Raw genomic sequence first — 17,091 nt, 5'->3', positions numbered from 1 at the left:
TGCTTTCCCGGGACACTCAGCAGCCCAGGCGGGGCTGCCCGCAGGTTGCCGAGACCGGCTTTCTCCCCTGAGCAGGTGAGGCCACTGCATAAACACCAGGTTGCTCACGAGAAACCAGGTCCATCCAGGGGCCCAGCCCCTTCCCAGGGGCAACGAAGCAGCCAGTGCTGACCGAGCGCTCGCTATGTACTAGGCAATGTGGGTGTTCGCTCACTGAACTATCACAACAACTTTAGGAAGTGGGGACTGTTACATCCCCGTGGTGCACATGGGGTGCCAACTTCGAGACCTGCCTGGGTCTCCTGGCCCTGAGGAGGTGAAGGAGCCGGATGAAAATCCAGGCTGGATCCCCCACTTCCTCCGGCTTCCTGAGTGTGGCCAGAAGAGCAGCAGACAGCCCTAGCTGACCACCCAGGTGCCCGGCCCCTCCCCCAGGCAGCTGCCTGCTCGGTACTCAGCTGACTTCCTGTCCCTGGAAGTGCAGCTGTGGGTAGGCTGGGGCAGGGCGGTCCCCTTCCTGTGGTTCAGGTAAGCGCATAACCCCGTGCCTTCTTCGCATCCTCCCTCTCTCTGTTCTTGGGCTCTAGAAGTCAGACCTGGTACCCCAGAGAGCCGCTTGGGGCCAGAGGTTTGTCCAGGGGAGATAGGAGGGGCTGCAGGCCCTGCTCGAGGAGGTGGGGAACTCTGAACTTTCCCTTCAGCTATCAAGCACCACCTGGAGGCTCTCTCCATCACACCTCTTCTCTGAGAGAATAAGGATGCGGTGATAAAAGGGATGACAAAGCCCTGTAACTTCATAGCCCGGCTCTCCCCAACCTGGATTCCACAGGTACATCTGAGGGACATGGGCTGCCACACGCCTGTGTCCTTCTCACCTAGGGCTTCGCAGAAAGCTGGCTGTTGGGCATCCCTGGACTTTTCCCTAGGTGACATTGCCAAGGAACTGTGGCCCTGGCCAGATTTCCCACGCCCAACCCTATGGCTCTACCTCCCTCTCTTACCCATGGATACTCCGAATAAGCTTTCCAGAGGATGCTCTTCCTTCTGTGAGGGGTCATCTGAGGTTGCTAAGACGGCACTTCTTCACCAGTCATGCAGGAGGCATCCCTGCAGCTAAATGAGGCCATGTCTGTAGAGGACCAGGCCATGCCGGGCGGCGTCAGACATGCGCTCCCTCCCCGGGAGGCTGGCCTTCAGCCCTGCACTTGGCTTGGCCCTCTGCTGGGCTCCATCCCTGGGCAGTTTTCCAGCCTATCCTTCGCTCAGAGTGTCTTGAACGGAACGCAGAGGGGCCTTCCACTGTCCCTCTGCCTGAGAGCAAAGGACACAGCCTCAGGGTCTTCCTGGGAGATGCAAAAAAGACAAACATTTTCTTAACTGGAGATCCCGCAGGACTGACCAGCAGTATGGGGGGTGGGGGATAGTGCCCCTCAAAAGTCATGTCCGTGTGGACCCCGTGCATGTGACCTTATTTGGACATAAGGTCTCTGCAGATGTGATTCCTTAAGATGAGGTCACACTGGATCAGTTTGGGCCCTAATCCAATTCTGGGTGTCTTTACAAGAATAGAGAGATTTGGACGCAGACACAGGGAAGACAGCCATGTGAAGGGGAGGCAGAGACTGGAATGACGTGTCTCGAAGCCAAGGGACGCCAAGGGTTGTTGGCAACCACGGATAGCTGGGCAGAGGCGAGGAAGGGCTCACCCCTAGACTTCAGAGGGAGCACAGCTCCAGAACGTGAGGAAATCAACATGTGTCGTTCCAACCACTCAGTTTGTGGTCCTTTGTTATGGCAGCCCTAGGACACTCCTATAGCCACCCAGTGTCACACGGAGGGCGGCCGAGGGGAGCAAGAAGGAAGGGCAGCAGGCACGTCACCAGCAGGGCCTGGAAGAGACCCCGCAGGAGCAGGAAGGAAGGTTTCCTCTCGCGCACCGGACGCCATGGAATGGACCTGCGGCTGAGTCCCACCCGTCGCCCCTTCCTCCCAGCAGGGGTGTGTGGGGTTGGGCGGCAGGTGAACGGGGAGGTGTTCCAGTCCTGCTTGTCCCAGGGAGACTCTTCCAGTAACAATAGTCCTGGACACGGTCTTGTCTCAACCTCACAACAAGCCATGAAGTAGGTTTGGTTGAGATCCCTGTGGCCCTGGCTGGTTTGGCTCAGCAGTTGGAGCGTCGGCCTGCAGACTAGAGAGTCTTGGGTTCGGGTCCCATGAGGGGCACGTACCAAAAGAGAGAGAGAGAGAGAGAGAGAGATCCCTGTGAATAGATTAGGGACCAAGGCAAGGCCGTTAGGTACCTGCTCAAGGTCATTCATCAGCAACACTGATCTGGGACACACATCCAGCTGACCTGCCCCACACCTGGCACTCTGCCCTCTACCAGTCCTGGGCTCCTGGTTGGGCCAGTAGATGCTGGCCAGCCACAGGCAAGAATCAGCCTGGCTGCCTGGGTTTGGATGCTTGACCTGTTCCTGGTTCGCTGTGTGACCTTGGGCAAGTCACATTACATCTCTGTTTCACAGTTCCCCGCGCTAAGAAAATGGGGACGACAGTAAGACCTAATTTACAGGTCGCTGGAGAAGAAAATGAGTGTGTATGTGTCCAGCCCCTGGCGCCCCAGAGCAGGATCGTGAAAGTCTGAAGCAAAGACAGCGCGTGGGCTGTGTCCCCAGGAGAGCGCGGTGGGTGGCAAGCCTGTTCCGTTCCTACGCCACCGGCCAGGAGCCTTCTCGTGCAGATCTTGTCTGCTTCCCCTCGAACGCTGCAGAGACCAGCGGAAGGGCCCCGAGACCAGGGGCCAGAGTTCCACCTCGGACCTGGGCCGCTGATTCAGTTGCTTGAATCCTGCCTCTGCGGCCGAGAGCACCTCTGGTCCTCGTCCAAGCCAGCATTCTCCTCCCAGAAGAAAGTCGGACCCCTGCCACCATCTCCACCCTGAATCCTGGTCCGTCATCTCCTGGGTAGCTGGGTGATTCACCATCACGCCTCACCCCACGGTGCACACCCGCAGGGCGGTGCTGTCACATCTACAGAGGGGCTCAGAAGGCGCTGAGTGGCCTGTGCGTGCAGCCACGTGTCCGCCTCACGCACACGCAGGAGGTCCTCCAGCCTTCTCTGGCCACTTCCCCCTTCTGTGGGGACCTAAACCTCCCGGGCATCTGGCCCTGGTAATTGGCTCCCCTCCACAGGTCTCCCCTGCCAGCCACAGAGTCCAGCCTGACCGCCCCATGGCCTCGCATACTCTGCCCAGGTTGGGGTCCCCCTCCCCCCGCAGGACTGGTCAGCTCAGTCCTCACCCTGGTATGGGCACAAGGCCTCTCGCCTCAGCTGGGCCCTTGGCTGACCTTCCCAGCTCCTTCTCTTCGGCAGGACGGACCTGGCAGCGCGCCTGCCGGAGGGCCCGGCTGCTCCCCTGGTCTCCTCCCCTTCACTCCAGGGCTCCGGCCCCAGCCTGCTCCGGGTCCTTGCTGAGTTCTCAGCCAAACCCCAAAGTGAGGGCCTGAGAACCTGACGGGGAAGCCCCAGTGTGTATGGCAGTATTCCATGGCCAGTGGCTGTCCGCACCCCCACTGGGCCGTGCTGGCTCAGCTTCAGATATCTTCCGGGTGGCCTTCCTGCCAGACCCCCTTGCCTGCTTTACCAGGTGCCAAGGGGCACTGAAAAGCTGGAGAGCCAGCCAGCCTCCCTCCCAGCCCTGGCTGCTGCCCTCCAGCCCCTCTTGTAGAACTCCATAATGGAAAGGGAGAGAGGTCATTTTATCCGTCCCTAGCGTCCAGAAAGGCTCGTTTAGAGCGATGTTTCGGGTTCTCTGAGGCTTCAGGCAAAACCCTGCACGCTGGGCTGGCCAGAGGTCTTGGTGGAATAGCCCTGGGAATTCTACATCCTTTGGAACCTCCGGCTCTGAACAGCTGAGGTTCCCACTCCTGGGAGGGGGAGGACCCCGGTGACCTCTGCAAGCACCCAGGGTCCAGCTGGATGGAAGGCCAGCCCCGACACCCACCCCCAGGCCTGGCTCGCTCCTGACGGGAGGCAAGTGTGGACTCCGCCGCCTCTTGGGTCCCTTGGGGAGCCTTCAGAGCTGCTAAGTGGAGGTCCCAGGTAGTGTGGACCCTAACACGGGAACAAGCAGTAGTGAGCAGGGTGCTGGGTTTCGGTTTTTGTTTTTTATCCTCACCTGAGGACATTACTGCACTTATCTTCAGATAGAGTGGGAGGGAGTGAGAAAGAGAGAGAGAGAAACATCAACATGAGAGAGACACATCGACTGGTTGCCACCCACACAACCCCAACTGGTGCCGGGGCAAACTGCAACTGAGGTACGTGCCCTTAGCAGGAACCGAACCCGGGTCTCTCTGGTCCGCGAGCCGACGCTCTAACCAGTGAGCCAAACCGGCCAGGGCAGGGTGCTGGGTTTTTAAAAAATATGTTTTTATTTATTTCAGAGAGAGGGACAAAGAGAGAAACATCGATCGGCTGCCTGCACAACCCCGACTGGGGATCAAGCCTACAACCCTCGCATGTGCCCTGCCCGGGAATTGAACCAGTGACCTCTTGGTGTGTGGGACGACGCTCAATCCACTGAGCCACACTGGCCGGGCCAGGGCGCTGGATTTGAAGGCTTCAGAGCAGAGCTCCAATTCTGATTTTACCACTAATATTCTGTGGGACTTGAGGGAAGTGGAAATTCCTTCTACACCTGGGTTTGCTCCTCTGGAAAATGGAGAGTATTTCATTTTACCCACCTTACTCGTGTCCAGGGCACATCGGGGAGGAGGCGAGGAGGTACCGTGTCGGTGGATTCTGGAAAACACGGTAGTGCCGTGTGCACGAACATACGGTGCTGAAAATAAAGGATGCGGTTTGCGTCTCCAAGGAAAAAGTTGGGAATGGTTTAATTCACATTTTAATGGCTTCTGAACCCCCACTATTCAAAGACATTTCTTCTTTGGTGCAGCCACAAGTCCAGTGGTGGGGGTGGGGGCTTCTGCTGGGCACCCCGCTGGATTTTGTCCAAAGCATCGGAAGTAGATCTAGCGCCTGGCACGGAGCAGGTAGTTAAGGGTTGTTGGAGGAGTGACTAAGAGTGAGTTCCTTCCTTTGAAGAGTTCCCAGCCCCGTGGGGAAGAAATCAGAGGCAGTGACACCATGTGACCAAGTGGGGGTGAACAGCATGTGGGTTGCCTCTGAGGGAAGAGAGGGCTCCAGGACGATGGGAGCCCAGGGAGATTCGGGGAGGAGGCAAGGAGAGAAGGCAGCCTCCACACAGAGGCTGAATTCGCAGGGGGGAGGGCCGGCTGGGCAGGCAAGGTCGCTCTGATGTGACCCGGCGCACAGGTGAGCGCAGAAGCATGCGCTGGGCAGGTGAGACCACCGCCTGCTGGGAGGAAGTCTGTCTCCCCGCGTGGGGTGTGAGGGTGGGGACCTGAAGAAGATAAGCTGGTACTCGGGGGTACTGAAGCTTATTGGAACCTGGCCTGGATGTGCCTGATGGGAACACAGCAAACTGCTTGAAGTTCCCCAAAGTGCTTTCCCTTTTCCGGGCCATTTCCCTATTTCTGGTCATTAGAATGCTCCACTGTCCCATGCCTGCCGAGGGAACACCTGCTGCTTCTTCTCGGCTCAAGAGTCACCTCTTCTGGGAAGCCACTGCGGTCATTTCCTCCTCCCCCTCCCGCTGTACCCTGTCTACCATTTTATTTTTACACCCACTCCTTTTTAGGATCCTTCTTGGTTTTCCTGTCTGGTTCCCCTTTCAGACTGGAAGCCTCTTGAAGTCAGACAGCTTTCTGGTTGGTACTGGTCTCCAGCACCGGTCTCAGTGTCCAGAACAGGGGACCTACCAGCGTCGGGTAGCACCCGGCGAGCTGTTCAGGCAAGCGTCAGGTGCTGCTAATGCACCGGATGGTTCACAGACACTGCAGCCCCCATCATGACTTCATGGACGCGGCCCTCAAAGAGCATATTCTAAATAGCGCCCCCTGTGGTTGTGAGAAATGGTGGCGCCCTGGAGGACCAGGTCCTTATAGTTGAAGTTTATAACTTCAATATCCTGTGCATTTTAGATCCTAAGTAACGTTTTCTGTATGAAAGAAGATTTGCGATTTGGGGGAAGGGCGGCGAAAAGGAGGAAATACATTTTCTTGTGTAAATAACGAACTTGCATCCTGGTTTGTTTGTTTTTTAAAGTCTAGGTTTTCAGCCCCTTTCTTTTTCTTTAATCCTCACCTGAGGATATGTTTTTTTATTCTTTTTCTGTTTTTTTTTTTTTTTAATCCTCACCTGAGGATATTTTTCCATTTATCTTCAGATAGAGTGGGAGAGAGAGAGACACATCACTTGGTTGCCTCCCACACAACCCCAACCAGGGCTGGGGATTGAATCGCAACTGAGGTACGTGCCCTTGACCAGAATCGAACCTGTGACTCTTTGGTCTGCAGGTTGACGCTCTAACTGCTGAGCCAAACCGGCCAGGGCAAGGATTTTTTTAAAAAATATGTTTTTATTCACTTTTTAGAGAGAGAGGACGGGGGAGACAGAGAGAGAGAGAGAGAGAGAGAGAGAGAGAAACATCAATTGCTGCCTCCTGCACGCCACCCACTGGGGATCGAGCCGAAACCCAGGAATCGAACCCAGACCTCTCAGCCCACGGGATGACGCTCAATCCAAGGAGCAGGACAAGGATATGTTTTTATTGATTTGGGGGGAGGGAAAGAGAGAGAGAAACATGGATCGGTTGCCTCCCGTACAGCCGGACCAGGGGCTGAATCTGCCACCAGGTATGTGCCCAGACGGAGAATCAAACTCGAAACCTTTTGGTGGGCAAGCAGGACGACACTCCAACCAGCTGAGCCACCCGGCCTCTGTCCAAGCAGAGCCTGATGGTAGCTATGAATAGCCGCAGTGATGGTGTTCACGAGGACCGCGTGAAGTTTTAGCATTCAGAGCCCTGGCTTCTTTTCAGAAGAGAGCTGAGGGTGGGGGCGCTCATTCTCTCGGCCACAGAGCCTTCCAGGCCACCGCTGTTGCTTAAGGCCATGCTGCAATCAGAGTGCTCAGGAGTGGGAAGTCCAGAGTTCTCCCTGCTTCTGGGAACAGCCCCACAACCCCTCCCCGCACCAGCTTCCACAGGCAGACCTCATGACAGTGGGTCAGGCTCACCCAAGGATTTCACAAATGCCTGGCCTGCTCCCAGCACCACACAGCTGGGAGGGCTCAACTCTAGGGTGGGGAGGAGCACTGTCCTCCCCTCCCCTAGGCCCTCTCTTGGGGAGAGGGATGGGCTGCAGTTGTCCATGCTTGATGCAGGGAGGGCGGTGAACCGGGGCCTCTCCTCCCTGCTGACTTCCCAGCTGGGCTTAGTCAAGGTTCGGGGCGGAAGAGAGGAGGATCCAGGCTTGTCTTCCCTGAAGGCAGCCGTGGTCTGAGAGTCACCTGGGGAGCTGCTGAGCATTGAGATTCCCGACTGTCCTGGGGCTTCTGATTCAGAAGAGATGGGGTTGCAGTCCAGGCCTCCGTAATTTCATCCACTCCCGGGGGGCTGCAGGTGTTTCTATGCATTCCGGACCTTGCAGGGCGGGGGATGGGGCCACCCAAAGGGCTCATAGCCTAAAGAGCCCTGGATTCTCAGTTAGAACCTCCAACTCTCATGGCACCCCGCCCCCCCGCCGCCTGCCCTGACCCTGGAAGAACTGCCTTTTATTTCAGGCCTCAGTTTCCCCATCTGTGAAATGGATGTACTCTGACCTGAGGGTAGGGTGATCAACTGTCCCGATTTCCAGGACTCTCAGGTCTCACCTGGGACAGGGCTGGGCAACGCGGGACGAGGTGCTCCTTCTACCGGAGGAGGAGCAGTGCTCTGGAAACGCACCAGCAGCAGCCCCCGTTTCTGTATCCGCCACCAATTTATTCTGTCACCGCCACGGCCTCTCGTTCCACGCGCAGTCCCCTGACACGCAGGATGTGCTCAGCAGCTATTGGCTGAGTGAATAAATGAATGAGTGAATGAGGGACCGAGAGGCAGGGGCTGAGGGGCCGTAAGAACAGGATCACTGGATAGACAGTGAGTGGGGGTGGGCTGGGGTGGGGGTGGGGAGGCCCTGGCCTGGAGGGGTACATCGACATCCCGCGACAAGAAAACTTAATCCACTCCTGGCCGGGAAAGAGTGGGTGCTTTCTGAGCAGCCTCCCCTCGGAGGGGTCAGTGACCCCCCAGTGACGAAGGGGGCCCTCCCCCCAAGCCCGGGGCGCGCTGGTCCACCCTCTCTCCTCCTCCTCCTGCCCCCCGCCCCAGGGAGGTGCGCCTGGCAGCTTCCCGGCCGAATTTCCTGGCACTGGGCTGAGAATAAACAGCACTCTGCGCCTGTAATCCCGTTGCCATGGCGCCCGCGCTGTGCGGGCGGCGCGGGGCGGCGCGGGGCGGGGTCTGTCCCGAGCGCAGGGCCGGCGGGCAGCGGCGGGCCGCCCGGCTCGGCGTGGACATTCCTCGCATATCTCCGCCGGGGCTCCCGCAGCGTCCGGGGAGTGACTCTTCCTGGCAGGGGCGGCCGCCCGCACGGGATGGGCGGGACGCCCGCGGGAAGGTGCGCCCGGACCTGGCTCTGCCCGCTCGGCCTCGCGTCCCCGGGCCGCCCGCTGCTCGCTGCCCCCGCGCCGCACGCTTGTTTCTGCTCAGACCCCCGGGGTGCCGGCCGCCTCTCCCTCCCTCTCTCTGCCGGTCCGCCGGGCGCCCCCTCCACACACCCGACTCCGTGGACCGAGGCGGGCGTGCTTCTGTCTCCAGCTCCCCTGGCCTGGCCCCTTCCCTCCCTGCTCGCAGAGTTCCCATTCCCGGCGCTAGCTCGTCGGGACTCCTGCCCCAAACCGCCGCGGGAGAGAGGCTAGGCCTCCTGGGGTGGATTCTTACAGCGCCCAAAGCACTTGGGCACAGGACCTGGGAGCAGCGGCCTCCCCGCTTTCCGTGGGCCAGGGGACCCCAGATGCGCTCTTAACGTCCCTGGGGCATGGGTGCCTGCTGAAGCCACCGGGAATTGTCCCTAGGCCCCTCAGGACACCTCTCAGTAAGCCCTGGAACCAGGTGCGCCCGTCCTTAATGCCAGGACAGAAGCCCCCCCCCCCAAGTCCTTTGGAGGAGGGGGTGTCTGTCCCTGAAAGAACTAGAAAGTACAGAGATTTTTGCCAAGGGGGTGGGAGGAGGAGGGAAACATGAAGAAGCCCACCCGAGCAGAGGATCTAGGAGGGATTCTTGCTCTGTTGTTAGCACTAGCTTGCTGTGTGATCTGAAGCAAGTTGCTTTCCTTCTCTGGGACTGTTTCCTTGTGTGCAAAACCAGAGGGTTGGCCCTGTCTGCGGACTGGAAATGGGGAGAGACGGAGTAAGATGCGGGAAGAAGGCTGGAGTGGGCATCCAGGGAAAGGAGCTGGGGGTCTTCCTGCCCCTGTGTTCCTCCCCGGGTTGGGGAGAGCAGTTTCCTCTGGGGCCAGAGAAGGCCACTCCCTTTTGTTAGGGTCCTGTGACCACCGGACACCCTGGCTAGACAGCTGCCTCCTGGGCCAGGACAGGGACTTCATGCACTCCAGGTTCCAAGTGCCTTGGAAGGCAGATGGTAGTGACTGGCATCCCCCAGGGCAGGGGAGAGCCCGCCAGAAGTTTCCCACATCCTCCTGGGAAGCACTGGGGAGCCGGGCCCCACTGGGTCCCCTCACCTGACCTGGTGCTCTGGAAAGGGGACCTTATCTGGGTCTGTGTTCCCAGCTGCAGGGGGTCTTTGTGGTGTGCTTCCTATCTGTCCACTCCGCGGTGTCATGCCTGGCCTGGCCTGGCCCTTTTGTCACTTCAGGTTATTTTCCTCTAAAGGTCAGGAAATGGGAAAGAGATGTTTATTTACTTGCTCAGTTGCCTTTTGGACACTGAATTCCTAGAGCAGCTTATAGGGGTGGGGGTGGGGAGCTTGGCATTTTTTTCAGGCATTTGAGGCTCAGAGATGGGGACTCAGCCCCAGACTTGGGGATAACAGTCATAGTCATCTCTCCAGCTGTCATGGGGGGGGGGTGGTCAGGGGTGGGGGGAGGAAGCATGGAAGGAAATGCAACAGAGAAGGTTTTTTTGTTTGGTTTTCAGCAGAACCCCTAGTGCTGAAACCCCAGAGTACTGGTGGTGGGGCAGTATTAACCTCTTGGCTTTGCAGGGGGCACCCACCTAAAGGCAACCCGGGCATACACTTAGGGAGGTAGCGAGTCCATGGGCTTTGGAAATAAATGCTCCTGGGTTCAATGCTGTGTCTTTCGCACATTCCCAAACGGGGTGTCCTTGGGCAGGTTGCTAAACCTCCGTGAACCTGAGTGGCTGCCCCCACTGAGTCGGCAAATATTTACTATGCACCGTTCTAGGCATCGAGAGTGACCAGTCCAAGTCCTTGCTCCCATGGACTCACAGTTGTGTCTGAGAATGTGGGGTGATAACACCTGTCTTGTGGGGGTGGCTGGGAAGGTTGATCCTGGTGGTCCACAGGGCCCAGGGAGTGGGAGTGACTAAGAAAAACGATGAATAGATGGATGCACTTATTGGGAGGTCTGGGACCCCATTCACTGCTCAGGCTGGTGCCACTAGGAATCGGGTGGGGAGCTGGAGGTGTAGGGAGGCAGTGCCCCTGGGGAGAGCCCCACTTGCATGTAGAGTTTGCATCAGGACTACCCCTCCCCCCACCTCTCGCGAACCCAGCTGTGCTGAGGTCACGGGTCATCGCCAGGACCCTGTAGTCTGGGCTTTCTCGGAAACCTCCCTGCCTAGGAGCCAAGCGCTTCTAATAGCTTGGAGCCTCTAAAAGCTTTGACCACAGCTCAGCTCACTCCCTGCAAACCCTTTGAAGCGCTTCCTTCGAACTTGCTTTGCATATTCTGGTCAGATCTGAATCAGACTAGCAGGAATTACCCTCTCGGTGCAGTCTAGGGGCTGCCAGAGCTTGTAAGTGACGTGAAGGAGTTTGAGGACGCCAGGGCAGCAAGGGGGCAGAGCCACAGAGAGTGGCGGCTCCCTCCCGCCTCCCCTTGGTGCAGGGTGTGGGTGTGGGTGAAAGAGAAAGCAAGGCAGAGAAGGGGCTGGGGGAAAAAGGCTCAAGTCATGTTTTTCATTAAAAAATAGTGCTCTTTATTATAAATTACTGAAATGTTTCTTTTTGAATATAAATATAAATATGTGCAAAGTTTGGATTGATATTTTGTTGAGTTCTTCAAGCATCTCCTAACAGCCCTGAAGGCTTGGGTGGGGTGGGGGGAGAGGACTGGAGGTGGAATCTTTATAAAAGACAGAGTGATTGAGGCAGGTTGTAAACATCATCAAAAAACAAAAACAAAAACAAAAATAACAGAAAAAAAAAAAAACCCCAACACACAGCTGCCCCATCCAAACCAATACCTGACAAAGAAAACTTTGTTTAGTTCCCCCCCACCCCCCCCCAAAAAACACAATTCCAGGTAATTCCATCACTGCTACATTCCTGTAAGTTTTCACTGATCAGTGCTATTGCAGAGCAGAAGCAGCCGGGGTGGCAGGTACCCTGGTCTCTTGATGACTCCATGCATGCCCCTCTGGCCCCAGGGGAGGAGGCAGCGCTGTGCAGGGCCTGGGGGGCTGTGGGACCTGGTGGCTGTGCTCTGGCCAGAGCCCAGGCACCAGGAGGCACCTATGACAGGCCAATACCAGCTGGGCTATCATTCTTCCAGTGCTCAGCTGGAAGACAGGATCATGCATCTGCGCCCACCTCCCATGATGTGTGGCCAGCTGCCTGCCCTCTGAGAATCCCTTGGCCTCTGCCTGGATTGGCTGCGTGTGTGGCTTCTTGTGTGCCAGTCCCTATCCATGGGACAGGGAGCATTTAAGGCAAATCTCCGAGCCAGACATAGGAGGCACAAAGTGGAATCCTCCATCTTCTCTGGCTGGGGTCAGGGGTCAAAGATGGCTCATCTCCTCCGTCCCTCCCAGCCCCCAGGTGCTGGAAGGTATAGCATGAGTGGGGAAAGAACTGACCAGCCTGTCCCTCCCCCACCAAATACCACTTCCCCCTTAAAACGGGGGAAGGGATCTGGGCTCTTGGGCACTCAATAGACTCTAGGACCTGTGTTTCCTGGTGGCTGTCCCAAGGGGGAGGGAGCAGAACGGTCCCCTTCAGGTCACCCCTTGGTCTTGTTCTCCCCGGAGCCAGGGGAGGAGCTAGCAGCCACCCTCCTCACCTGGGTTGGGCGGTGGGCGTGGCCAATTCCTTGGCCAGCCTGCAGCCCTGGGGCCCTGAGGCACACTCTCTCGTCCACCCTGTCCCAGGCCTGAGACTTGCTCAGGGTTAAAGCCATGTTTAAAACCAAATCAAAGAGCAAACAAGTTCCGTCGGAAAGTTTGCAGATTCCCCAGCAGTTCTCACTAGTTCAGCACTCCGGCAGTGTCCCTGGTCTGGAAGTGCAGGGAGTGGAGGAAGCGGAGAGTAGAGGATAATCAATCCACTGCTGTCGCTGGCGTGGTCCCATCGGGCCTCTGGCTCCTCCGGAGAGGCTGGAGTGGGGGAGGGGTGCTCAGGTGGCACTCCCCTTCCCTCAAACACATTCCAGGTCCTGCCTGCCCCATTCTGCAGGGGGAGGGCCAGAGGGAGGGGCCTGTCCACCCCCTGGCTCACCCAGAGCCGCAGGGCTCTCTCCGCTGGATTCTTGTGCTTGTGCCATGTGCCACGGAGGAAAGGAGACCCAGGCCCCTCGCCCCGACCCCTGCCCTTTGCTCTTTAAAGTGGAGCATCGTACTGGTCCAGGAACTCCCGAATGGGTCCAGGCAGCTGGGTGACTTTCTCATAGGAGTCCAGGTGGCCATTGACGGTCTTCCGACAGAGATGTTGGAGAGAGGCCACATTGGAGGAGAGGGGCCTGCTCAACACCAGAGGGATCTTCTCGCCCCCCGAGTAAATGTAATAGGCTCTCCTGGGGGGGTTCCCCGGGAGCGGCTGGGCCGGCGGCTGTTCTGGCACCTCGGAGGTGGGTTCAGTCGGTGAGGAGAAGGAGGGAGCCCCGGGGGGCGGCATGTAGTGATGCACCAGCTTGAGCACGCAGTCGAAGCGGGGCACGGGCTGCGTGTTCCGGGGGTCGCTCTGCAGAGAGAAGCTGCCCCCCTCGCACTGGATGCGCAGGTTCTTGGTCCCAGACTGAGTCTTGACACTGAGCGTGAAGAAGTGGCGCTGGTCCGAGCTGTCTCGGATGAGGAAGGTACCGGCGGGCTCGGCGCTGAGCAGCAGGTTCGCCTCCCCGCCCGTCACGGCGCTCCAGTAGAAGCCGCTCTCCTGCAGCTTGCGCACTGCGTTCACCACCAACTGGTACTCGCTCTTGGAGCTGAAGGTCTTGAGGCGCAGGCTGGTGTCCAGGGGGCGGCTCATCCCGGCGGCGGGAAACTTGCTGTGGGTGACCATGGCGCACGGAGCCAGCGTGGATCTGCGCGGCGGCGGCTGCAGCGGCTAGGCGGCCTCCGCACAGTGGCCGCTACTGCATCACGGGGGGCTGTGGGGAGGAAGGCGCGCGCCGCGTGAGTGCCCGGAATCCTCCAGTGCGCCCGGCCCGCCCCAGCGCCCGTGCCTCCTCCGGGCGGACGGGGCACCCCCTGCCCCGGCGGTCCTCGCCTGGGCTCTCGTTCCGACCCAGGCACCCCGCAGAGCCCGCCAAGCCCTCGCCCCCGCCGGCGGGGGAGCTCGGGCTGCCCCTTCCCCAGCGCGCACTGGCAGGGCGCCGAGTGGGAAACTCGGGCGCGGAAGTTGGGTCTCCAGGAGCGTGGCCGGGGTGGGGAGCACAGAAGGGCCCCCGGGACGCTCTGGGCGCCGCTCAGTCCGGTGGCTCCGGGCGGCGGGGACAGAGAAAGAAACCCGAGGCATTGGGGGGGGGGGTGCGCGGGGGGAGGACCTAAGAAGCCCGAGGGCCCCAGCCTGGGTATTCCGGGAACCTGGGATCTCCGACTTCCATCCGCTCCGTGTCCTACCTCTTCCCCTCCCTGCCGGGAAAGACCCGGGAAAGGGAGGGGAAACCGGGAAAGCTCCCGGGACTAGCAAGGGCCACCCCCCTCTCCACACCGCGCCCCTTTTTCTTACCTGATCCCAAACTGAAGTCTCCGGCCTTGGGGCTGAGCCTCCTACCGTCCCCGAGGTGAGGCGGCGGCGCGGCGGCCAGCGGTGGCCCGCGCTGCGCCCAGATGTTGGCGGCGGTGAAGTCCACAATGGGGCCCTCGCGCGGGCGTCCCTCGGGCTTCGCCGGGGCGTCCGCCCTGCCCTCTGCGCACCCCGGGGTCGTCCGCGCCGGGAAGAGGCGAGGGGCCGTGGCGCGAGCTGCGGACGGTGGCGTGTGGGCCGGAGTCGCAGCGGTGGCGGCGGCAGCGCGGCGAGTGCGAGTCGGAGCCGCGGCGGAGGCCGTGCTCGCGGGTATATACTCGGCGCCCCGCCCCGCCCCCCCGATTCCTGGAACTGCGTGGCCGGCCTTCTTGTAATGTTTAGTCACTACTCGCAGCAATGAAAGGCTGCGCGCGGAGGGCGAGGGAGGGGCCGCGGGCCGAGGGCGGGCCTCTGGCCGCGCGGGGACCAGCAGAGACGCGCGAGAGACAAAGCGCGACGCTAGCGGCCAGGGCGGCCGGCGGGCGCGGCGCCAGCCTCGGCGGCGCGTTCCGGGCAGCGGCCCCTCCCCCGCGCGCGCTCCGCCCCCAACTTCTCATTCACACTTTCCCCCTCCCTTCTAAGAAGGCAGGTTTCTGTCGGAGGCGGGGGCGCAGCGCCGGGAGCGCGGGCAGTTCCAGGAGGCCGAGCCGGAGAGGCTCCCGGCTTCCCTTCCCTTCTTCTCGGACCTCGCGGGGACACCCCCTCGCCCCCACCCCGGCCCGCTCGAGGTCCCAAGCGCGGCCCCCAGAGGCCCCGGCCTGTCTCAAGGGAACTGGGGACACCCCAAAGCCGAGCCGTGAAACTGAGACCGGATCTGGGAGTTGGAGGGGGTGGGGGCGTGTGATGGTCACCGGTGGGCATGTCCCTGGGGCAAAGCCTGGGTCCCAGGGGTGGAGGGGACGCAGCTTGCGTGGCAGCTGTCGGGCTTCAGCCCATGGCCCACTGACAGTTTCTCTGCCGACGCTGACAGGGGTACCGCCTCCCACCCTCAAAACAAACAAACAAATAAACATACAACAGCCGCTTTCACACATCTTGGTCTCCAAACCTGCGCAGTGCGGTGTGGGTCCAGCCAGGTGCTCTTTCGCCGCGGGACTGGCCCGAGGGAGAGCAATGGCCGCACCCCGCGCCCCGCGTCCGCTAGAGGGCGCCCTGGGGACTCGTAGGTGGAGTGGAGTTTGGTGCCAACTCCTCCAAAGTCCTTGAATGAATAGCCCAGGGAGCCGCGGAGGCCGGCTCAGGATCTGGGGCGGGGGACCTAATGGGGCACGAGGAAAATTCACATCCCCGTCTGTAGTTAAACCTCGGAATAAAAGTCCAGCAGGGGAGAATTTTCAGAAAGCGGTTTTCAGCAATTGGGCCCACTTCCAGATGGCCCAGCACAGCCTAGAATGTGCCCCCCACCTTTGAGTGTGGGGGTCTGATCTCTCCCAGTGGGTCAGAACCTGGGATCCGCTGTGATTGAGGTAAACTATGCTCTTGGCTTGGGTGTGGGTGATTGGGCTAACCAGGGCCAGCGTGATGAAGGTTTTGCAACCTGTCCCTAAACAGGCAGTGGGGTGCTGGACACACCTGAGAACCAGCATAAGTAGCACTTACATCAGTCTTTGAGCCCGGTCCTCTTTCCCGATGCCACATGTCTAAAGCTAATGAGTCAGAAAAGGAGAGATGCGGACTACATCAGACATCTTGGGAGTCTAGAACTGGAGACCTGGCCCCTTTGCTTCTGGGGGAGCCAATAGGACCTTACAGCCGTTGCCACTGTGTCTTCAATCTGTTCTGTCACCTCTCACCCCCACAGATGTAGGGGGACTACGTGAGCTTTGGGCGGGACATCCAACCTCTCTGAGATTCTGTTTTGTTATATGCAAAATAGGAAGAGTAACCTTTTCCCATCAGAGATCTGAGATTTAAAACACAAGGTCAAAGTGTGCTAGAAATGGAAACACGTCAGTCCAACTAGTAGCCAGGAGTCTTCTTGTTACTTCTGCAGAGGGTGAAATTGATTTATCCAACACATTTCACAAAAGTGGGTTCTATGTAGCAGGCATTGTGCTGGGCATTGAACTATAAAGATGAATAAGATCCGGTCTTTGCCCTCAAGATGCTTGCGGGCTAATGGAACGGATTCTCCTTCTCTCTGTAATCAGGAGTCCATTCTTCTTCTCATCCATTGATTATTAGGAGGCTGCACCATAACCATACACTTCTGTGCTGAGCCTCATGGGGGACACGGAAGACTCACAAGGAATAGCCCTTGAGTTAATGGATGAGAAAAGTGCTTTGTAAATTATAATGCTTTGACACAAGTCAGGTTCATTCATCCATTCCACAAACCCTCATTGAGTGCCTGCTTTTGCCAGGCACGGGGCAAAGTGCTGGGAAGACGGAGTGCTGGGTGAATCCTGTAGGGAGATAGGCGAGGCAGGAGACATGGGATTCCCCGCTCGCCCCAAGTGATGAAGGCTGTGAGCAAGGGGTGGGTGCGATGATGATCCTCGGAGACTATGATAGTTCATTTTGGGAAAGGAGGAGCAGATTGGAGTGGGAAGAGATAAAGAGGAAGAAACAGCCCTGGGGCTCCGGGAATTCCAATCTCCTTGGAGAGACCTTTGAGACAGGTGAATCCTAATGTCAACAGTGTGCTGCTACCCAAGTGAGCCCGGGCTCTGCGGAGGGCCCGCAGCAAAGGCTGCTGGGCTGGCAGGGAGCTCAGGGTGGGGCCAAGAGTACAGGGATGACTTGGAGAGCAGAGAGGAGGGGCAGCAGGCATGCCCAGGACCCCGAAAGGTGCTGCCCTCCGTGGAGAAGGTCAGGACATGCGGTGGGAGGGGCGACTGGGCTCCCTGCATACTGACTCGGGAGACTGACCTGCTCTCTCAGCTCCACCACCCTGTATGGCATTGGGCAAAGTACTCTCCCAGCTG

The 17,091-nt window shown here is 59.1% G+C and overlaps 1 protein-coding gene across 1 annotated transcript; it reads right to left on the bottom strand.

Moving 5' to 3' along the window:
• Positions 1–11,144: 11,144 nt before the first annotated feature.
• On the bottom strand, positions 11,145–13,538 carry SOCS3 (suppressor of cytokine signaling 3). Its single transcript, XM_036268665.1, has one exon. The coding sequence runs from the start codon at positions 13,436–13,438 to the stop codon at positions 12,764–12,766; it is 675 nt and encodes a 224-aa protein (XP_036124558.1). The 5' UTR covers positions 13,439–13,538; the 3' UTR covers positions 11,145–12,763.
• Between the last annotated feature and the right edge of the window lie 3,553 nt (positions 13,539–17,091).

The sequence above is a fragment of the Molossus molossus genome, unplaced genomic scaffold, assembly GCF_014108415.1.
Source record: "Molossus molossus isolate mMolMol1 unplaced genomic scaffold, mMolMol1.p scaffold_m16_p_19, whole genome shotgun sequence".
In the NCBI taxonomy this organism is placed as follows: Eukaryota; Metazoa; Chordata; class Mammalia; order Chiroptera; family Molossidae; genus Molossus; species Molossus molossus.
Note: the sequence above shows the minus strand (reverse complement) of the source record. Positions and strands in the feature narration are given on the sequence as shown.